This window comes from Lutra lutra, chromosome 7 (assembly GCF_902655055.1).
Source record: "Lutra lutra chromosome 7, mLutLut1.2, whole genome shotgun sequence".
NCBI lineage: Eukaryota > Metazoa > Chordata > Mammalia > Carnivora > Mustelidae > Lutra > Lutra lutra.
In genome coordinates, this window is record NC_062284.1 from 61,854,231 (window position 1) to 61,877,921 (window position 23,691).

General features: G+C 41.2%; 1 protein-coding gene and 1 long non-coding RNA gene across 6 annotated transcripts in view; one reads left to right on the forward strand and one right to left on the reverse strand.

Annotated features, from left to right (window-relative positions):
* The window catches only part of GANC (glucosidase alpha, neutral C), a 73,555-nt gene extending 56,543 nt beyond the window's left edge, over positions 1-17,012 (forward strand). For 2 of the 4 annotated variants that reach the window (XM_047739030.1, XM_047739029.1), the window contains exons 20-25: positions 548-624; positions 5,922-5,996; positions 8,417-8,530; positions 9,757-9,869; positions 13,431-13,534; positions 14,300-17,010. In XM_047739030.1, the coding sequence (XP_047594986.1) occupies positions 548-624; positions 5,922-5,996; positions 8,417-8,530; positions 9,757-9,869; positions 13,431-13,534; positions 14,300-14,409 (593 nt within the window). In that variant the 3' untranslated portion in view covers positions 14,410-17,010. Of the gene's footprint in view, positions 1-547; positions 625-5,921; positions 5,997-8,416; positions 8,531-9,756; positions 9,870-13,430; positions 13,535-14,299 lie in introns of all 4 variants that reach the window. The other 2 variants (XM_047739031.1, XM_047739033.1) reach the window with 1 other exon arrangement.
* LOC125105498 (uncharacterized) lies at positions 12,409-23,676 on the reverse strand. 2 transcript variants are annotated; one of them, XR_007128917.1, is made up of 4 exons: positions 23,255-23,676; positions 21,115-21,518; positions 18,096-18,216; positions 12,409-13,050 (listed from the first exon to the last, which is right to left on the reverse strand). It is a non-coding gene; the product is annotated as an uncharacterized LOC125105498 (long non-coding RNA). The 2 variants fall into 2 exon arrangements; XR_007128916.1 differs by having other exon boundaries at positions 18,096-21,518.
* Positions 23,677-23,691: the final 15 nt, after the last annotated feature.

Sequence of the window (23,691 nt, forward strand, 5' to 3'; positions counted from 1 at the left end):
TTGTACAATTAAAGAGTGAATTCATAAATGGATGAAATTTACATACATGTGGTGCCATAGTCAAAACAAAATTAATAACCTAGATTGCCTTTAAGAGAATTACAGCCTTCCTAATAACTGCCCATGGATATACTCTACTCTGTGCTAATCATGGTTCTGGATAACAGCTGTAGGCTCACCATTTGCAAAATCACTTTACAGCAGACAGTGATGTACCTGGAGTAATGTGACGGCTCTTTCAGACTCCTGGCACACTAGCAGCTATGTGCGAATGAGACTGATAGACTGTGTCAGGATCCCTCCCTATTATCCTGATATACCCTAAGTGGATAAATGATAAGTAATAATACAGTCACCGTTTTGAGCACCAGTCCTCTATCTTACAATGCATCTCTCTGATGAATTATTGGTTCAACTAACCAAGGTCTCTACTTTCACCAAGTTCATAGTTGAGTGGTCTCTAACACCACAAAAGCACTGAAAGGAGAAGGATGTTTTCAGACCTCTTAGAATGATATTCAACTTCATTTCTTCTCTTTTTTTTCAGGAAGTGCTTTATTGGTTCATCCAGTCACAGAACCAAAAGCCAGCACAGTTGATGTGTTTCTGCCAGGATCAAACGAGGTAAGAATAAATAACAAACAGCCACATATCTTGCATGTCTCCTGTCTCCTCCCTTCATTCTAATGCATTAGCCCCTGTTAGGAAATAGATTTCTGCATCATGCAGTTGTAAAGACAGCCCAATTCAGGTAAATACTGAAGATTCTTGTAGGTCATGACCTCGGAGGTCAAGAAACTTAATGGAAGAGCAGGGAGAAAGATGAATAGGTAAGAACCCCAAGGAGAGTCAGCATGGTTCTTTACCTTCACACTTGGGCTTGTATAAGTGACTCCTTATAAACACACCGAGGCTTTGAGTAGGAAGAAATCTTTAGTCTGTAAGAGGTGTCGGTCTTTGGGGGGGAAGCATAAGTAAAAAGAGACTTTGCTCTTTGGTTCTGGCTCTGTCTAAATCCTAAGTTTTGGGGCACCTGGGTGGCTCAGTGGGTTAAGCCGCTGCCTTCGGCTCAGGTCATGGTCTCAGGGTCCTGGGATCAAGCCCCGAATCGGGCTCTCTGCTCAGCAGGGAGCCTGCTCCCCCACCCCCTTCTCTCTGCCTGCTGCTCTGCCTACTTGTGATCTCTCTCTCTCTGTGTCAAATAAATAAATAAAATATTTTAAAGAATAAATAAATAAATAAATCCTAAGTTTTTGGTACCAAAATCTGGTCTCTGGACACTCACCAAAGTGGGTAAAAATTAACAGTGGCAACTTCCCTTTATGCTCCGCGAGCCTTCCAGCCCTTTTGTTTGTTATTGTCATTGATTATTATCGCAGTATAAAATATCATCTTCCTCTGCTAGACCCCACAGCACTGAACCTAGGCAGAGCCCCAGGAAGAGGTGGGATTAGCCCGTGGGCTACAGAGCAGAGGGCCATGGAGAATAACTGCAACAACCTCCAGAGACAGACCAAGGATATATGCAGAGGGGCCAGGAGAAGAGGCAGGGCTGAAACTTGGGGCACCAGACCAGGGAAAGAGGGTATGGAATGGAGAGCAAGGAGGAGACAGACCCTGGAGAGAGTCCTTGAGCATCACCACAGGCTTCTGCAGGCAGGGGGAGAAGGTTACCATCAAGGTTACCAAACTGATTTGAGGCCCCTATGTCCCTGGACTGACTATGGAAAACAGTTTGGAGGCTCTTCAAAAAGTTAAAAATAGAACTACCCTATGACCCAGCAATTGCAGTACTGGGTATTTATACAAAGGAAACAAACATAGTGATTTGAAGTAGCACATGCTCCCTGATGTTCACAGCAGCAATGTCCACAATAGCCAAACTATGGAAAGAGCCCAGATGTCCCACGACTGATGAATAGATAAAGAAGATGTGGTGTATATATACAATGGAATATTACTCAGCCATCAAAAAGAATGAAATCTTGCCATTTGCAGTGATGTGAATGGAGCTAGAGTGCATTATGCTAGGCAAAATAAGTCAGAGAAACACAAATAGCATATGGCTTCACTTATATGTGGAATTTAAGTAATAAAACAGAAGGGGGAGCCTGGATGGCTCAGTGGGTTAAAGCCTCTGCCTTAGGCTCAGGTCATGATCCCAGGGTCCTGGGATCGAGCCCCGCATCGGGCTCTCTGCTCATCGGGGAGCCTGCTTCCTCCTCTCTCTCTGCCTGCCTCTCAGCCTACTTGTGATCTTTGTCTGTCAAATAAACAAATAAAATCTTAAAAAAAAAAAAAAAAGAAGAAAAGAAAACAGACGAACATGGGGCGCCTGGGTGGCTCAGTGGGTTAAAGCCTCTGCCTTTGGCTCAGGTCATGATCTCAGGGTCCTGGGATTGAGCCCCGCATCGGGCTCTCTGCTTGGCAGGGAGCCTGCTTCCCACCCACCCCGCCCCCCTGCCTACTTGTGATTTCTGTCAAATAAATAAATCAAATCTTTAAAAAAAAAAAAAAAAAAACAGAAGAACATATGGGATGGAAAAAAGGGAGGGGGGAGGGAAGCAAACCATGAGAGACTTAACTATATAGAACAAACTGAGGGTTGATGGAGGGATGTGGGTGGGGGATGGGCCAGATAGCTGATGGGCATTAAGGAGGGCACTTGTGATGACCCCTGGGTGTTGTTTGTAAGTGATAAATCACTAAATTCTACTCCTGAAACCAATGTTGGAGTGCATGCTAACTAACTAGAGTTTAAATTTAAAAAAAAAAAGATACGCTTGGACTGTCTAGGCAGGTGATGAGGTGGCTGAGCCAGGCCATGCTCGATGCTTAGTACTGTCAGGTACTGGCGAAGCAATATGCCATACATCAACCCAAGTGTTCTCTGTCCATCCAGCTTTACACTTTTGCCTGTGCTAGTTTCTTAAGGCCGCAATTACCACAAATCTGGTGGCTTGAAATAGCACAAATGTATCCTCTCCCAGTTCTGGAGGCTTGAAGCCCAAAATCAAGGTGTCAGTAGGGTAAGTTCCTTCTGGAGGTCCAGAAGGAGAATCTCTTCCATGCCTCTCTCCTAGCTTCTGGCAGCTGCCCGAGGTCCTTGTGGTTCCTGGCTCTGTAGCCACATCACAGAGCCACATCACATCACTCCAGTCTGTGCCTCTGTCTTCACACGCCTTCTCATCTGTATGTCTGTGTCTCCTCTTCTGTTTCTCTTATGAGGACACTTATGACATTCAGGGCCCACCTGCATAATCCCAGATAACCTTCTAATCTTGAGATCCTTAATTTAATCAAATTTGCTACCATAGAAAGTTATATTCACTCCTTCCCAGTATTAGGAAGTGTGTATAACTTTTGGAGGGACCACCATTCAGCCCAGTACACTTGTCTTTACTGATAGGAGGATACCCAGGCTTTTCTCCAGAATGTTCATCAATTATGTTCTTCCCTCTTGGTTTCTCCAGTAATGTGTAGTTCTTAGATGAGGGTTCCCCCTCATCTAAGATGAAGATAAAGTTTCCCCCACCAAGTAAAAATCTGAGAAAAAGGTTAAGTACAACAACTTCTAAATAAATTGTCCTGCCTAGCAGTTCACTGAGAATTTCTCAAGTCAATTTTAACAAAGCAGTAGGCTCCCATTAAGAAGAGCTAGCTCTCCTTCTGACATAGCCACAAATGAATTTTTAAATTAATTTAATTAACAAAAACTTTTTATTAATGACCTATCATCATTGCAAGCACACTGCAATGACTGTATAATGTATTCGTTCAACACTGTTTCCCAAAGTGTTCTGTGATTGTTTCTCTCATATCTTCAAAACCCTAGGAAGATGAGCCAAGCTATTTCTTGCCATATTTTTACTTCACCAGTTAGCTAGTACCACATCACACTGTGCAAGGGGGCTACCTACAGTCCCTCATTGTCACTCTTCCCCATTTTTCTAGATGGCCCATTCCCTCTACTTGAAGTCTTTGCTCAAATAGATTTTTCTCAGTGAGGCCTTCCGTGACTACCTAGTTAAGATTACAGACCACTCCCACTGTCCAGCCCCACTTCATCCTTCATTTTTCCCACAGAACCTGACATCTTTAACATTCATGGTATTTACTGATATGTTTTGCTGATGACCTTTCTCCCCCATTAGAATATTAGCTTCTTAAGGGCTTCTTAGGTGATTTTCCTCTATTACATTCACTCTCTATCCCCAGCATCTAGACAGGTACCTGACAGGCAGTAGGCCTTCTGTACATACTTGCTGAGGAGCTTGGTGACTGAGCACTAGGTCTGATCTATATAGGACTTTATGCCAGTTTTACCCTTCCAAGGCTGGAGACCTTTGTATATAGCACCAGAGGACACACCCTATACATATACCTCTTATTCTAATTATTCTAGTTAGTTCTGGAAATGGTAGACAGGTAATCTCAAAATCTTACTTAATTCAGTTTGTTTGTTTTACCTTTCACTCTCACTACTCTATCTAAAGCTACTAGAATTTGTCAAATGAAAGACATTATAAGAAAAGAAAGCTGGGGCGCCTGGGTGGCTCAGTGGGTTGAGCCGCTGCCTTCGGCTCAGGTCATGATCCCGGGTCCTGGGTTCGAGCCCCACATCGGGCTTTCTGCTCAGCGGGGAGCCTGCCTCCTCCTCTCTCTCTGCCTGCCTCTCTGCTTACTTGTGATTTCTCTCTGTCAAATAAATAAATAAAATCTAAAAAAAAAAAAAAAAAAAAAAAAAGAAAGCTAAGACAATATCCCCCATAAACACAGACACAGAAATCCTTGACAAAACATTAGCAAATTGGATCTAGCCAAGGATAATACATGGAGACAAGGTAGGGTGGATCCTGTTGAACTGAGAGTCACTGGGGTTGGAGATAGGCCACAGCCCTCTCACCTTCACTGCAGGGACAGGAGCTCTAGAAAGGATATGGTAATCCCAGGAGGTGACCTTGTGAAATAGACTGTCGCTGCCAGAAATCATACTGGGCTGAAAGAGAGAAAAAGAGGTTTTTGTTTCCATGCTACTGCTGTTGGTAGTGTCTTAAGGATTTATCCTATCAAATTACTTTATAGGACCTTTTGGGTACTTCAGCAACTAAACCGCCTTGATTAGGATCCCAGATAAGAATTTGAACTTCCTCTATTAATTGAACTGTGCTAAAAAATAACTATGGTACTGATCCAAGTTTCCATTTGTCTTTCTCCTGGATCTGTTTCCTTCTCTGACACTTTCCTTTTCTCCTGCCTCGTTTGTAATTTATTTGCTCACAGTGTGCTCTTCTTCTTTGTTACTGCTTTTTCTTTCTTCCATCATCTTTTTTACTCTAAATGCATTAAGTTTATGAGACGACCAGGCTATAATAAAATCCATGAGGGCAGGAAGTCTGTCTTTCTATTCACTCATGCATACCTAGCAGTGCTGGGCATGTGGTAGGTTGTTGGACAAATAACTTCTGGATGGACAGATGGACAAATGAATGGCCTTTTAGTGAACTTAATCCATCACAGTACTAGGTTATTCCTTTGGGATCTTCTTAAAAATATTTGTCCTTCCTAACTTCTACTCAAGATTTTTTTTTTTAAGATTTTATTTATTTGACAGAGATCACAAGTAGGCAGAGAGACAGGCAGAGAGAGAGAGAGAGAGAGGAAGAAGCAGGCTCCCTGCTGAGCAGAGAGCCCGATGTGGGGCGCAATCCCAGGACCCTGGGATCATGTCCTGAGCCGAAGACAGAGGCTTTAACCCACTGAGCCACCCAGGTGCCCCTACTCAAGATTTTTTTTTAACTATACTTATTTTAGCCTTCTACTTATTCAAAATCCAGATAAAATGAATGCTTTGCTGAATAATGAAATTGTGAGCAGAGTTGCTCTTATACTCTTTTTCATTAGGATCTCTTCCTTTCCAGGTCTGGTATGACTCTAAAACATTTGCTCATTGGGAAGGAGCACGTACTGTGAAGGTCCAGGTAGCCTTAGACACCGTAAGTAATTTTCAGGCTGTTATTTTTACCTGTTGTGCAGTATCAGTCTCCTTGGGCTGCCATAATAAACTACCACAGATGCAGTGGCTTAACCAACAGAAGTTTGTTTTCTCACAGTTCTGGAGGCTAGATTTCCCAGATTAAGGTGCCAACAATTCAGCTCCTAGTGAGGACTCTCTTCCAGACATATAGGCAGCCACCTTCTTGCTGTGTCTTCATGTGGCAGAGGGAGAGAGTGAGTTCTCTTATGTCTCTTCTTATAGACATTAATCCTATCAGATTAAGGCCGGACTCTCTGACCTTATTTAACCTTAATTATCTTAATTATCTTTTTAAAGGCCCTATCTCCAAATACAGTCACATTGATGGTTAGGGCGTCGACATAGGAATTGGGGGGGGACACGGACATTTAGTCCGTAACATGTGCCTACATAGAAGGAACCAGGGACATTAGTGTTCTGGATAACACCACATAGACAAAAAATAGATGAGGGGTTGCATAGGGCTGAGGCAGGGAGAGAGTTTGGGAGCAATGGCAAATTACTGCTAATGGGTACAAGGTTTCTTTTGGGGATGATGAAAATGATTTAAAATTGATTGTGGTAACATCACAATCAATGAGAGGTGCATGACTCTCAATATACTCAAAAAACATTTAATTGTACACCTTAAATAGATGAGTTGTAGCATGCAAATTATACCAATAAAGCCATGGAAACATGAGAAAAAAGTATCCGCATAGAGCCTGATTTCACAGTATGAAACATCAAGGACAAACAACTCTTCTCCATATATTTCTATTTGTATGTCTAAGAAAAATAATAACACTAAAAGCAGAGTAAAAATGGTGGTCACCACACACACCATACAGAATGTCCTCCTGTAGGACCAAGTCACAAAACCTGAGTTTTCAGTTGTAACCCTGGCTGGCCCTCTACGCCCAAGGGAAGGCTGTCAGTTAACGATGGTAGAGTCAAGGGGACCCATCCGGACTGAACCTGTGAAGGGAAGTCTGCTCTTGCCACTAAATCACAACCAATGCCACAGGCCCTAAGTAGTGTTCAAATTAATAAAGATATATTGACATTATTTTTTAAAGCTGTTATCAGTAGTATGATCTCCATAATAAAACAATTTCAGATATCAATTTCAGAACTAAAAAAGACCTTAACATTCATCTACTTCAATCCCTTGTGCTTACTGGTGAAGAAACTGCGTTCTGAGAAGTTCAATTACTTGTTCAGGGTTGTGGTTAGATTGTGGCAGATAAGACCCCAGGTCCGCCACTCCCACTTCACAGCCCATACTTAGCTAATTTACTACCTCGGTCTTTGGGGAAAAAAAAGAAAAGAAGTGATTGGTTGATGAGGGGGAGATAAATGTGCGTTATTTCTTGCTGCCAACTATGAGTCAAGCAGAGGGTGCTTGACTACTCCACCTTCACTCCCACCTTCATTTATACTCTTGTACTTTTTTCCCTCTTGTACTTTACTCAGAACGAAGTACAAGCCCCCATATGATTCAAAGAGCTTCCTTGCAGAGGACAGTATGGGGACCCAGGAAATTTACTGGGCTTTCCTTGCTGGAATGCCATTCCAGAAGAACCATAGGTATGGGCCATACCTATAACACTGTGCTTAGAGTTACTTCATGTGTCTTTGGTGGCTTCTACAACAGAAGTTTCACAAATTTACTCTCAGAATTGAGTCCATCATCCTGGTGATTCAGGGAAGCAGGGAGCACGAAGGGTATATAGACTGTAGTAAGGACAGAGTCATCTCTCTGAAACCAAGAAATTATAATATTTTATATGCACATGTACATATATGTGGGCCTACTTAAACAGGCATAAAAACTCACTCCTTAACAGGGCCCTAGAAATAAACATGTGTATTGTGTTGACAAGAAAATTAAAAATACTAGGGGTGCCTGGGTGGCTCAGTGGGTTAAAGCCTCTGCCTTCGGCTCAGGTCATGATCCCAGGATCCTGGGATCGAGCCCTGCATTGGGCTCTGCTCAGCAGGGAGCCTGTTTCCTCCTCTTTCTGCCTGCTGCTCTGCCTACTTGTGATCTCTCTCTGTCAAATAAATAAATAAAATCTTTCAAAAAAAAAAAAAAAGGAAAGAAAATGTAAAATACCAAATAGGAACTACTGATAGGATAGGCAGAATAGATAACAAATTGATGAAGGGTGAGAAGTTTCCCTGATAATTAAAAAATGGACAATTTTTAATCTTTGAACTCTTTTCCTTTTAATGCTATCACTTCCATATTTTCCATCTCTATGCTCACAGATTTCTTTTGCCTCTGAGTGTATACTTGCAAAGAATGGGAGTCTCATGCAATGAAATATTTTTAGATTCTACATTGAAATCGCTTTCTATGAATAATCCTTCCCTGAGAGTACTGTTCTGTTATAGATACCGGTATTTCAGCGAGGTGGAAGTATAGTACCAATAAAGACGACTGTAGGAAAATCCACAGGCTACATGACCGATTCCCCATATGGACTCCAGGTGGCTCTAAGCACTAAGGTATTTGGAAAATGTTACCTTTACACATCTCATTCGTTATTACTTTATCAATTTATAGGAGTAGTGGTCTTTTGAGTATGGGACACTATATAAAAATAATAAGCCCCAGTGATGGAACAGGTGCTCCTGATGTTTTTCTCGAAATCAAAGTTTTGAATCATTTCTGAATCATTGTCCAGCTTGTCTGCCTTTCCTTGGAATTGTTCTTAAGAGAACTCCGAGAATTAGAAATGATAGAAATTTCCTCTGGGGCACTGTGACCCTTGGTGCCCTGCAGCTTGGCCTTGATTACCACTGGACCAAATGCCCATTGGGCCTAGTCAGCCTGCCACATGGATTAGCCCTAAAAGTCAGTCTCCTATAAAAGGATGGCAGTTATCTTTGCAGCATTTCAGGAACAACAACCCCACACAATGACTTCTGTTCTCATCAGCTGGCTGAAACAACTAAAATCTTCTGGGGTAAAGCTCAGAAGGATCCAGAATTTGTATGTCCTTTTAGAAGATCTTTTGAGCCAAATGAAACCTATAGCAGACTCCCATCCTATCTATTTGCCCACTTATAGTACCAACACAAACTCTTACTCTTCTACAGGACTGAACATAAATTCATACTCTTATGCAAATATAGAATAATTAAACTTGCTTTTCCATCTGTTTCACTTAGACATTCTTTTTGGGCCAAATTATAAGCCTCAGACCACATAATAAATACAAGAGATCCATAGCACATCAAGCATTGTCAATAAATAATAAACAGCCATATGGAGTGCTGTGTCTTTGTTTGACTTGCCAAAGGGGTCCTCTGAAAGGAGGTAGGAACTAGATGCTATCCTCTAAATGGAGGATAAAGATGAAAATAGCTGATCTCATCCATTATATACTAAATCTTTTAAACTTTAGTTTCATTCTGGGAACTTTTCTTGACCTGTCATCACATTCTAGGGTAGTATTTTCAAAGAAGCCACCTATGCCACTGACCATATTTTGTAGTTTAAATTTTTTTCAACAAGATCTAACTCTTTGAGCTCCTCTTATGTGACTTCCTTATGCATATTATTTCACTAATGAGTATTGAATGTACATATTTATATGACTACATTGTACAGCTTGAATATTAATTTTTTTAATAAAATTTTTCACAAATTTTTTAGTCCCTTTAGTGAATGACATTCTTTAACCTAGTAAGGTATTATATAAACACGTTCTCTATGATTCACTCTCCAGGATTCTGCCATGGGTGAATTCTATCTCGACGATGGCCATTCGTTCCGGTACCTCCACCAGAAGCAATTCTTGCACAGGAAGTTTTCATTCTTGTCAGGAATTTTGATCAACAGGTAATGGCAGCTAAAAAGCCGTGTGGTTTCTTAAATATGTGATCCTCAAAAACAGCTAATATCTTAAGGTACTATTTAAAGAAATTAATGATGAAAGCCATTTGTGGAGTACTTTTCTTCAGCTTCACTAAATAATTAACAAGTAAAGTTGTAATATATTTAAAGTGTACAACACGGTGATTCACTATATGTATATGCTATAAAAGGAATCCCACCATCAAGTTAAGTAACTCATCCATCACCTCTCATACTTTTTTTTTTCTACTCTGTTGGCAAATTTCAGTTATACAATATAGTACTGTCAACTGTGGTCCCCATCTTATACATTAGATACTCAGACCTTATTCATCTTATAATAGAAAGTTTGTATCCTTTTACCAGCTTCTCCCTATTTCCATTTGCAAATACAATTTTATTTCTTCCTCTCCAACTTAGATATCTTTTATTTCTTTTTCTTACCTAATTGCTCTTGCTAAGATGTCCAGTACAATGTTAAACAAAAATAGTGAGAAGTAGGCATCCTTTTCCTGTTTCTGATCTTGATTCAGTTTTCCCCATTGAGATGTTAGTTGTGGGCTTGTCATAGACAGCTTTTATTAAATTGAGGTACATTCTTTATTTTGCTTTTTTTTTTTTTTTTTTTTTTTTTAGGGGGAGAAAGCATGAGCATGGGAGTGGGAAGGGGCAGAGGGAAAGGGAGAGAGAGAATCTTAAGTGGGCTCCACACTCAGCATGGAGCCGGATGTTGGGCTGGATCTCATGACCCTGAGATCATGCCCTGAGATGAAATCAAGAGTTGGACACTTAACCCACTGAGCCATCCAGGCACCCTGAGGTACATTCTTTCTGTACCCAATTTTTTGAGAATTTTTATCATGAAAGGATGTTGAATTTTGTCAAGTGCTTTTCCTATACCTACAGAAATAATCATATTATTTTTATCCTTTTTGTTTTTCTTTTTTTTTTTTTTTTTTCCCTCGGGGCTCGATCCCAGGACTCTGAGATCATGACCTGAGCCGAAGGAAGTGGCTTAACCCACTGAGCCACCCAGGCACCCCTATCTTTTTGTTAATGTAATATATCACATTTATTGATTTGCCTATGTTGAAGCATCTCTGTATCCCAGAAATAAATACTACTTGATCATGGTGTGTGGTCCTCTGTTAAGGAATTCTACATCTGTGTTCATCAAGAATATTGGCCTATAATTTTCTTTTCTTGCACTGTCCTTGTTAGTTTTAGTATCAAGGTAATGCTGCCCTCATAAAATCAATTTGGAAGTGTTCCATTTTTTGGAAGAATTTGAAAAGGATTGATATTCTTTAAAATGTTTGATAGAATTCAACAGTGAAGCCATCTGGTCCTGGACTTTCCTTTGTTGGCAGTTTTTTGTTTACGGATTCAGTATCCTTACTAGTAATTGGTCTGTTCAGATTTTCTGTTCCTTCCTGATTCCAGTATTGGCAGGTTGTATGTTCTAGGACTTTATCCACTTCTTCTGGTTTATCCAATTTATTGGTGTGTAATTGTTCATAGTAGTTTCCTATGATCCTTAGGATTTCTGAGGTATCAAATGTAACATCTCTTTCATTTCTGATTTTTTAATTTAAATTCCAGTATAGTACATACAATGATATTGTTTCTGATTTTGAGTCCTCTTTCTTTTTTTGTTGGTGAGTCTAGCTAAATATTTGTCTATTTTATTTTTTTTAAACTAGTTCTTAGTTTCATTGATCATTCCTATGGATCTTTTCAGCCTCCATTCCATTTATTTTCACTCTGATCTTTGTTATTTCCTTCCTCCTAGTAACTCTGGCCTTAGTTTGTCCTTCGTTTTGTAGCTCCTTGAGATATAAGGGTAGATTATTTAAGATTTTTTTTCTTAATGTAGGCATTTATTGCTATAAACTCTCCTCTTAGAATTGCTTTTGCTGCATCCCATAAGTTTTTATATATTGTGTTTCCATTTTAATTTGTCTAAAATATCTTATTTTCCTTTTGATTTTTTGTTTGGCCCACTGGTTATTTAGGGGCATGTTGTTTAGTCTCCATATATATGGAATTTTCCAGTTTTCTTCTTATAATTGGTATCTACGTTCCTACCATTATGGTCATAAAAGATGCTTGATATAATTTCAGTCTTTTTAAATTTGTTAAGACTTGTTTTTAGTCTAACATATGATCTATCCTGGAGAATGTTCCATGTGTTCTTGAAAGCAATATGAATTTTCCTGCTGTTGAATGGAATGTTCTATATATATCTGTTAAATTTATCTGGTCTAACATGCCGTTTAAGTTCACGTTTTCCTTACTGATTTTCTGTCTGGATGATCTATCCATTGTTGAAAGTGGAGGTATTGAAGTCCCCTGCTATTACTGTATTGCCATCTATTTCAACCTTCAGATCTACTAATACCTGCTTTATATATTTAGGTGCTTTGATATTGGGTGCATAAATATTTACAAGTGTTATATAACCTCTTAGCGAATTGACCCATTATATAACAATCTTTGTTGTCTATGATTACAATTTCTGGTATAAAGTCTGTTTTGTCTGTTATAAATATTAGCTATCCCTGCTTTTTTTTTTTTTTCTGGTCTCCATTTCTATGGAATATCATTTTCCATACCTTCACTTTCAGTCTGTATGCGTCCTTAAAGCTGAAGTGGGTCTCTTATAGGCAACATATAGTTGGGTCTTGACTTTGTAACCATTCATCAACTCTATCTCTATTGATTGGAGAATTTAGTTCAAATACACTTAAAGTAATTACTGATTGGTTGGGGTCCATACCTCAGATGGGGGCCTTAAAACTGGGGCAACAGAAGTGTTGTCCAAACTTTTCACTCTTCTCAGAGAGAAGTTGGGAGTTGGGAGTTCCCCTCCCAACAGTATAGCACTGTCCTGGTGGGGGTGGAAGTTACCGTGTTTCAGCCTTTCCTACCTGATTTGATACGGCTATTTCTTCAGTCACCCGATATACAAGAGTCACTCAGCTAGTTTCTGTATTGCTAAAAGGGAATTGCTCCACATGTAGCTTTACATTCAGTGCATCCATGGAAGGAAGGAAATTCAGGGGCCTCTTAAATGTTGCCATCTTGGTCTGGAATTTCCCTGAAGTATTTTTCAATCACTCTATGAACCTTCTTCCTTATCGTCTCCATCTTCCTGTTCTTCACTCTTTAAAAAATAAAAGAGAATTCAATTTAAGCTTTGATTAGTCCCATTTATCCACCCATTCAGCAATTCATTAAGTATCTGATTTCTTAAAATCTGATTGCAGTCAGTGTCCAAGTCACATTTGAGACTTCAGTGTCCTTAGATGGTTTCTCTCCAAATGCCCTGTTAAAGGGAGACTGGCTTGTCTACTGGTTAGGCATTCCTTGGCACAGGGAATCGTTTGTTTGCATCCCTTCATCCTAGTAAACATGACAGCCTTATGGTTCAGGCCTCCATAGGGAGGGATGGGAGGGGAACTCCCAAGGCTAGGATATTGACCTAATAACCAGTCCAAATTCTTATTTCTCTCATTTTCCTAACACCATTTTTATCTATTCCAGTTGTGCTGACAAAAGAGGTCATTATCCCAGCAAGTGTGTGGTGGAGCAGATCTTTGTCCTAGGCCTCAAGAAACAGCCATCTTCTGTGACTACCCGTTCATCTGGTGAGGAAACAGGTCATTTGTTTTTATAAACATGGAAGTATCTGCCACAAAGAAATGATTAGTCCTAACACTGATACAGCACACTTAGCCAAGTGGACCCTGCACTTTCTGATGGAGGTCAAATATACTAGTATCTAGAGGGAGCAAGACGATCCTGCTTCTCTCATCAACTGGGCCTTCTGCGAACTGTAAACTGTGGATATTTTTCTAAGGGAGATTATTTGGGCCTTGAAATAATATTGTAGCTTCTCTGAATGTATTTTTAACTGTAGATAGCTGAAGCCCCAGAGAATCCTACCCATGTTTATGGAGTTTCTTAAAAGGCTGTATCATTTCTTACCTACTGAATTTCTTAGGTAAATCACTTTGTTCCTTACAATTTCCTTTCAACCAGTCTTGCATTCAAAATGATGGAGTGTTTAATGTTTAAAAAATTCAGCCGAAGACGGGAGACAACGGTTTATGTGGAAACTGTTCTGCTGTGGCTTTCTGTTCCGAAGCTATGATTTTTCCGAGGGAGTGAAAAGAATAAGGTTTTGCCTTTGTCATTATAAAGTGTCTCTTTTCAAAGAAGCTTTAAAAAAAATTTTTTTTAAATTAAAAAAAAATTCATGGACATCCATGCGTAAAAGTGCTATTAACTTGGATTCTCCTAGGTGGGGTATCAGGTTTTATGACCGAGTCAGAAATATTATAGATTCAAAGGAAAGATTTTTCTCTCCTAGATATTCATCAAACTTTTCCTGTTACTGTCTTGATATTTAGATGGTAAAGATGAGCCTGTGGCGTTTACATATTGTGCCCAGATGTCCACCCTGCGGCTGGAGAAGCTCTCACTGAACATCGGTGCTGACTGGGAGGTCCATGTCCGATGATGGTGTGGTGCACCCGGGCAAGCATGGGAAGCGGCCTGCGCCTTTCAGCCTTGCCCTTGGCCTTTTCTGAGATCTGTGCTGCATGCTAATTGACTTCTCTGGCTAAAAAGTGTCCTTCATTGATCATCGGTTTACTAATGAGAATAGATTTCAGGTTTTGCATTTTTAGAGGCACTAGTTACACTCTCTGTGTCAAACACTACTACTTCTCCTCAATGCAGATAGCCCTGAGACATTTATAGAGTTCATTAATCTTCCTCTGCTTCTTGAACCATGGCGCTGTGGTAAATGCTATGGCCCAATGAGTAGCTTCTCTTTGAGGACAGCTGATTGGTTTGTTGTTTGGTGGTGGTGGTTGTCATTTTAAGGAAACTATCTTCAGTGGGGGCTCAAACTCACAACCTTGAGATCAAGAGTCGCGTACTGTACCAGCCGAGCCAGCCAGGTACCCCTGGATGGGTCTCTTGTATGTGGGATGTGGGCCAAGCCCACCTTGTGTGGCCCGTTTGTGGAAGCTTGCCTCAGGCCATCCTGCAGAGTCAGGAGGGCTACAGCAGCTGAGTTACTCAAGACCTGTCTCCAAGTGGACAGCAGCCTCTGGTACCCCACCCCCACCAACACACAGTTACCCTTCACCCACTTAGACGTGAGCAAAACAACCCTTTTCTGCTGCAGTTCATACACCGCAGCAACAGAGAGTTACTCTCCCCTACATATCGACTCAGAAGCACAAAGGATTCTTTTCCCTGTTGTGCTTTTTAGGCTTCAAAGTTCATAATTCATCTTCTTAAAATCCTAATTTATATCAGTTGTTTTTATTAAGTACTGTTTACTAGCCATAGAATATCTGTAGCATGAGTAAACTGGAGCGTATAATTAAAAATAAAATGAATACCCATGTTCCCACTACTGAACTTCAGAAATAGAACACAGGGCTGGAAGAGGGTGAGATAAGCGAGGTACCTGCCTTGAGCAAAAAATGTAAGGGGGTATGGAAAAATGCAATCATCCAAACAAATGATATTTTAATGCAATATTTTTAAAAATCAAAATTAATGCCAAAAAAATGAACAAAATATCAAGATTTTTAAATCAAGATAGGCTCGGTATTATTGAGGTTTCCTTTCTTTTAGGCTCCAGTATGGTTTGGCATGGGCTAGAACATTACAAAACACCAGTCCCTCATGGGGGAGCTGCTGCTCTGGAGCTGCTGGTGACCCCTGCTGCCCGCCACAGCATCTGTGGGGCAGCCTCGTGTCCTCAGCATGCCTCAATCAATGCACATTTTCACACGTCCTTCACTGAGCAACTTGCTGACTGCCACCTCTGTGCCTTGTGTTCTCTGGGCCATGATACCCACCGCCTTCCCCCCAGCCTGTGCAAATCTTACCATCCCTTCAGGCCCGACTCAAATGCCACCGTTCCATTAAGCCTTTCTAACTCCCCTAACAGGCCCGTGCCCCTGTACCATGAGCAGTGGTTTTGCCCATCTCTAAACTGTTGCTCCACTTAAAATGTGTGTTCTCCTTCACCTTCTCAAGGATGGCCCCTTAATGTTTCAGTCTTGTCTATCTTGTTCCTCCCCTAGATTGCATGTTCCTTAAGAGCATGTTATATCTGGGACGCCCGGGAGGCCCAGTCGGTTACTTGGCTTTCGGTAACTATTGGCTACAAGTGGTTAACTGGTGGGTTTGGTTGATTAAAAAAATGAGAACTGAATGTATTTGTTTCTGATTTACTTTTTTGACAGGATTCTTCCCTCTAGACATAGTAGACCTTGTGCATTTTCTTGTGGACATGTTTTCTGATATCATTTGAGATTTGGGCTTTGCACCACATATAGGCTCACATAGACATTTGCAGATTTTACATTATTTTACATTACATTTTCCTGTAAATAAGTTTTGCAATTCAGGAGAAAGGAGGAAGGCGACATTAGCTGAAGCAGTGTTTCCCAGCTTCATACTTCCCTTAGCAACCTACAGTAAGAACCTGAAAATGGGGTACTTTTACCTAATATAAGTGATGGCTTTTAATAGCATTTAAAGTTGAATAATTAAGACCTATCTTTAGATTAATATTTATTGCATTTATTCTTCCATGTCAGATATTTTGGAGGGAAGGAATGAATAAGAACTAGTAAATTAGTGGTAAACTGCTCTACCTTGACCCAGAATTATACTGAAACAGCCACCTAGAGACAGTGAGTGGAAAGAAATAGTCTAGGTGTTAATTGTTCTCTGTCCTTACTGCTTCTCCCCCTTCCCCCACCTCCTGTTCCTACAGCTGTGCCCCAGAGCACTGTGTCAGGGTGAGTTGACCTGCAGGTGTTTGGTTACCTTGTTGTGGGTAATTCTTGACACGTTCACTCAGGAAATGGGATTTCATGTAAGAATTTGAATAACATCCACAGAGGTTGAAACAAAGCTCTCAAATGCATAATGTGTCTTTACTTAAGGCTTCAATGCCAAGGAATGAGTTGACAAATTAGTTTAAAATCAGAAACTGCCCAACAGAAAAACAGACAAAGGTAATTTGCAAAATAAAGTAAAATAGACAAAACAAGCATGAAGGGTGCTCAGCCTCATTAATAATAAAAAAAAATGAATTTTAAAAAAGATTTTACTTATTTGAGAGAAAGAGAGCGTGAGAGAGAGATCATGAGCAGGGGGCAGGGGCAGAGCGAGAAGCAGGCTCGCCCCCAGGACCCTGATCATGACCTGAGCTGAAGGCAGACCCTTAACAAACTGAGCCATCCAAGGGCCCCATAAGTTTTTTTTTTTTTTTTTCCTTTTCCTGACTGGCCAAGATGAAGAAGAGTGAAAATGTCCAGTGCTGATGCTGGTGTGGGGAGTAGTCATTCTCATCCATCACTGGTGAAATTATAAATAAGTATAATCTTTCAGGATGTATATCTGGCAATAGTGTCAAAACTTTAAATCTGTAGACTCTAACCCAGCAATTCCACTTCAGAAAAATCAGATAAATTGCTCAGAGCTACTAACTGCAGTGTGATTTACACTGTGGAAAACTAGGAATATGCTGTGTTCTTTAACAGGGGGCTGGTTAAATACAGCCCTTTCATACAGCAAAATACTGAAATAGAGGGACATCCTGTACTCTTCACATTGTAAAGACCATGAAAAAGAGGTCTGAAGAAATGTTCTAGATTGACGGGGGTACAAAAGAGACATTACAACAAATGTGTGATCCTGGGCTGGAATCTGGGCCTATAAAGGGCGTGATTGGGACAGTTGGCAAAATTTGAATGGCATCTTTTGATTACATGGTTATTTTCCTAATTTTAAGGGTTATACTATAATCATATAGAAGAATTTCCTTGCTTTTAGGAAATACTAAAGTATTAAAGGATAATGGATCATAGTATCTTTAACTTACTCTCAAAATGGCTCAGAAAATGTTTGCATGTATGAGAAGGAGACAGAGACAGAAAAAGGCAAAATGAGTTTAAATGTTAAAGAACCTGAGTGAAGGGTATATAGGAATGTTTTATGCTATATTTTCCACTTTTCTAGAAGTTTTAAACTATTTAAGAAACAAAAAGTTGGGCCATATCTCTATAATATCTAACAACTTTAAAATGTTTGCTTTCTAGCACTGTAAAAGCTTGTAAGCTATGGCATATAAAATAGGATGAAACAAACTGAGTTAATACAAGAACCTACCTTGTTTCTAATACTGCAGACCACTTTAGAATGTTCCTCAGATAAGGTCTTCTTCACCTGAGCAGCGCAGGGCCATGCCAAGTCCTCTACTTCAGGAATACAAATCCCATCCTCTTTTTGGCTGGGATGCAAAGGGGAATTACTCAGATCTGAGGGCTGAAAGCCATCAGCAGAAGGGAAGAGGGTGAAGGAAAAAAACAGGGAAGTAATGTGTTTTGTCTTGCAGAGCCAGCAGCCCGCCAAGGAGACTCCTCAGCTTGGTGTTTCTCCAGCTATGCCTCTTATGTGAGCCAGTTTAGGCCAGTTTGGAGCTGAGGACTTGCCATAGAAGCCCCCCCTGAATTCTCCTAAAGTTAAGTGTAGCTTATTATTATAATATTAAGATCTCCTATGGGCTGTTTTCTGCCATTTTTTGAACATACAGTGTAGGCACTAGCATGTTGACCTGCTGGGCATGCTCCATTGACCCAAAGTGCCTAAGCACAGAATATCTCTAAGTTTCTTAATATATATATAAGCTCCCTGCCCTGCCCCCTAATACACCGAATAAAGGCTTCTTGTACTAACCCCACAGGAAGACAGTACTCTGAGAGCTATCTTCCTGTCTCCTTACTGTAACAAGTAATGAAAAGGTCTTTGTTTTCAACTTACTTGGGTTGTGTTCAATTTAATGCACACCAAGTTGCAAAGCCCTTGAGTTGTCACACTCTGAGAGCCAGCCCCCCCCCCCCCCGCCCCACCCCGGCCCTCCATACCCACGCCATGGCAGCACTTTGCAGCTGTGTCACCATGGAGGTCTCACCTGACGACAGGAGCTGACCAAGGAGCCTTCAGGAGGCTTCACATTAAGAAACAGAATACATGTTTACATGTTGATGGGGGCATTTATTTAGGGCAGATGACCCGTACAGGAGCCAGAGAAAGTCCTTCACGCATTTGGAAGGCCGGCTTGAGCACCATCCTTCTCTTCCCAGATCTGAGTTACCCAGAAGATCCTGGCTCTGGTAAATCTGAAATGATCGGTTCCTAAGAGTGATCCCAAGATTTGGTTCCAGTTTGACTAGATACCAAGACATTCTCTGTCCAAGGAGGCTGGGTGCACTTGAGATTGATGGATAGGACTATGTTCTGGGCACAGCTCACTTCAGAATAGGTGAACTCCCATGTGTCAACACGACCAGGGCCAATATCAGATCAGGCCATTCTCCTAAAGGCTCCCTTGAGAATAAAGTACAGATTGTCGCCAAGAGTTTGTCTTAAAGTTGTGCTGAGCCCTGTGTCCTGGTCAACTAAAACCAGTGAATCCTGGGATGCCTGCATGGCTCAGTCAGCTAAGTGTCTGCCTTCAGCTCAGGTCCTGATCTCCAGGTCCTGGTATCAGCCTGTGTGGGGCTCCCTGCTCAGTGGGGAGTCTGCTTCTCCCTCTCCCTACGCCTCTCCCCTCCACTCGAACGCTCGTGCACTCTCTTTCTCTCTCAAATGAATAAATAAAAACCTTAAACAACAACAACAAAACAGTGAATCTGATCACCAGAGCCATAGAGAAGACTGCAATTCTGCAGTTTGGTCTGTGGGCAGGGTTCTTTCACTTTTTTATACCTCTCTCCGTATTGGATTATCATAATGATAGGCAGTGGAAACACAGTTAAAATAGATATACCTGGAGCTTTATGGTTTTTCACCCATAATTTACCATCCTAACAGCCTTCTGGGACATGAAATTCCTATGACAGTTATCAACCTTTCCACTCTGCTTTTAAGATTTCCACATATCTGGCTCCGTAGCTCAGGAGTTAGAGCACTGGTCTCGTAAGATTTCCACCTATCAAACCTTCTGAATACCTTGCATATAAATTCCAGGGGCAGCACTCCAGACTAAAATAACTTCTCAGCCCAGGACATAGAAAGCCACCAGCAACTCCACTAGAAACAGATTACCATATTAACCACAGACAGTGGAGGCCATATAATTAGCATTCTAGGAGAAATAAAGGATGGCATCTGATATCCGATCTGCCTGTCTTATGACCAGCCTCGCAAAAGACTACAGTGCCACAGAAAGGCCAGCCAGAATTCGACAGCTGCTTCTTGACAGTTGTTTCCAGCAGGGCTGTGGTATTAGATTCCTCTCTAGTCAGAGCTAAGGGAAGGGGAGCCCTCACTACTTATATGCAAGGATCCAGAGATCTTAAGCCTAGCTCACATTATTGGAGTCCTAGTTACACATTCAAGTCCCTCCCTAGAAATCAGAAAACCTGGGGTATAGCTTGGTTCTGTAGCTGACTGATCTTGGCCATGTCATTTAATTTCTCCAGGCCTTGGCTTCCCCATTTGTTGAAGAAGAGATAATTTCTAAAGTTCTGTGAGCTTTCCATGACTTCACTGTAAAATTACAGCAGATGTCTCAAGTTTCCTCATGTAAAATAATGCTAATCAAACCTGCAAGGTGCTCATACAGATTTAAAATATTCTATGTGGGGGCACCAACCCTTGATCTCAACTTAGGTATTGATCTCAGGACCATGAGTTCAAGCCCCATGTTGGGCTCCACACTGGACATGGAGCCTACTTAAGAAAAAAAAAATATGTATCTTACTTAGTAAGGGACAGCTGGAGCTAGCTGGGGAGAGATAGGTAGGCAGCTACATGACTAGCCTCACACAGGGGGCTAGGAATTCAGGTTCATAAAAATCCCAGATGTGGAAAATGTTAAGGCATACAAAACCAGAGATAAGTGAATATAATGAGATTAATGAGACTACCTCGTTTGTCTCATTTATCAGAGACAAGATATCTATATAACAGCTACAGCTGGACCACTGAAAATTACAAAGCTTCAAAGAAAAAGTAAACATAGTGCTCAGTGGTAGAGACATCAAGAAGATTTAAGTTTCCTAGTCAGTTCTCAAAAAGACTGCCAGTGAAAGCTCACAGTGGCAACCCATTCGAGACCCCTCTCACTCTAGAGAACTTTTTTTCTCTTTTCTGTTTCCCTCCCCCCTTCACTTAACAAACTCACTTCATTTCACCCTTTTGTGTCCTTAAGATTCATTCTTCAATTCCGTGAGACAAGAACGCGGCAATCCTGTAACACTATGTGTGTGGAAAGGAAAAATGAGTAACTTTACTTTGGAGAAACTGGTAGATACCACTTCAGCCAGGTGATCAAGATTGATGTCACCTGCGATAAAACACATCTCTACCATGTATCCCCAAATGAGAAGGCATATGACATTGTGATATTCTTTCCCCAAATCCATAACTTCAGTCTAATCAAATGAAAAACATCAAACTCAAGTTGAGAAACATTCCACAGCATGCCTGCCGAGTACTCTTCACAAGTCCCGAGTCCTGAGAGACAAAGACTGGAACCAGCAGAGATGGGAAGATACTGAGGAGAGGTAACAAACTCAGTGCAGCATCCTGGATCATAACAGAAGAAGAAAAAACAAAACCATTAGTGGAAACACTAAAGAAATCAAAATATGTCTTTTGTAGTTTACTTAATAGTATTTTACCAACATTAATTTCTTAGATTTGATAGTTAATACTACGGTTATGTAAGGTGTAAACATTAGGGGAAGCTGGATGAAAGGCATACAGAAACTCTGTACGACCTTGCAACTCTTTTGTAAATCTAAAATTAAAAGTTTTGAAAACTATGTGCAGTGGCTAGCTCACAGTAGGCACTTAATGAATGATGGGTGTTAGAAGCAAATGCATTGCTTCCAATAGAGTTGAATCAAAGGAAGATTTATTGATGGAAAGACAGTGATATGAAGCCATTAACTGGGCCTGTTGGTGTCAAGAGAAACCATTCCAATCACAGATATTGCATGCTGTTGGCTGAAATATGTTATAAAAACTAGTTCTCTATCCTTGAAGAGACTTCTGGGAATTGAAATGTGCAGCTGTTCATATGCTCATTCTCTGTCCTTTGTTCTAGGGCTCAGATTGGGTTTTTCCCTGATAGCATGAGTTTCCACACCCTTGCAGCGGAATAAACCTTGTTTTCAGACCTGCTAATCTGAGAGAGGTTTTATCCACAGCAACTGATTAAAAAAAAGCAAAATGAAGAGCACTTTGCACTCTGCACATTTGATATTTCCATCCTATTGTAACAATAGGCTCATCTTATCACACACTCATCTTAGTTACTAAATTACTTAGTGAGACAGCCAAGGAAAGAAAAAAGTCAGCTGGTGTGTGGCCCAGAGAGGACTCCTCCCCAAGGGCAAAATCAGCCAAGATACTTTGATTGCATTAGCAAAACAGAAGGGTAAGAAATTTCTCCTTACATTGGGAAAATTCATTCAACAGGCAGACAACACATTTATTAAAAGCTTTCTATGTGCTTAACCCTGAAAGTCGACTGGGGACCCAGATCCCACCTTCATGGAACTTACTGTCTTGTAGGGCAAACAGGAAGCTCATTTATAAGCTTAAGCAATAAAATGTGGGTGGAAGCTATGAATTTCAAGATGGTATAGAGCAATGGGCTGGGGCTCAAATGTTTGAGGGTTAAGAAAGGAAACTTCCCCCAATCTCCTTTCCACGGTAGGGGTGAGTTTGAGAGTGGAAGTCAGTCTTTTTAGAGGCTTTTTTAGTGTAGGCAGATAGGCATGCTCCGATTGGAAACACTGTGACCATGTGATCCTGAGCAGCTCACACCTATCCCAGGGCTGACTCACAGGAGATATTCAGTAAATGCTCATAACTGAAGGCTGCTCTGCACCAATGAGTGACTCTAGTCCAGCCTGATCTAACCCCAAAGTAATGTCAAATTTAGGTCCCCTCTAACAACGTTTATGGAGTGCTTAAGACAATCCTGGCATTATTTTAAATGTTTTACATAATTAAGTTGTTTAATTTTTTTTAAGATTTTATTTATTTGACAGACAGAGATCACAAGTAGGCAGAGCGGCAGGCAGAGAGTAAGAGGGGGAAGCAGGCTCACCGCTGAGCAGGGAGCCTGATGCGGGGCTCGATCCCAGGACACTGGGATCATGACCCAAGCTGAAGGCAGAGGCCTCAACCCACTGACCCACCCAGGTGCCCCAAGTTGTTTAATTTTTATGATAATAACAGACTGACTATCCACATATCCACTCTATAAGTGAGAAAACTGAGCCATAGGAAAAAAGGAAGAAGTAACTCACCTAAAGTTACACATGCACAGCCAGCAAGCAGGAAGCCCAGACTTTGAACCCAGGCAATCAGCCTTAAGGCTGCCCTCCCCTATCCTGCCTCTCCAAGAGTAGTAGTAAAGGTCCTTGGGCATTTCCTTAGGAAACAGGAGAACAGGCTGAGGGTCCCTACATGCAGCAGCTCCAGACACAGGTCTCCTTAAAGCTGTAGCCCTAGCGATCATGAGCCTGGTAATCCTCCCTATTTCAGCAGTTGCTCCCCACCTCCTCTCATAGCTCTAGCCTTGGCCCGGTGAGACTGGTCACGTGGGAAGAGGCAGGGCTACAAGTCTAGGACCAGCGGCCACTGAGCCACAAGTGGAATGTAGCCATCTGACAGCCCAGGCATAGCTACCCTGGGTTCAACACAAAGCGGAAGCCAGGCAGGCAGTTCTGTTCCCCAGAGCCGC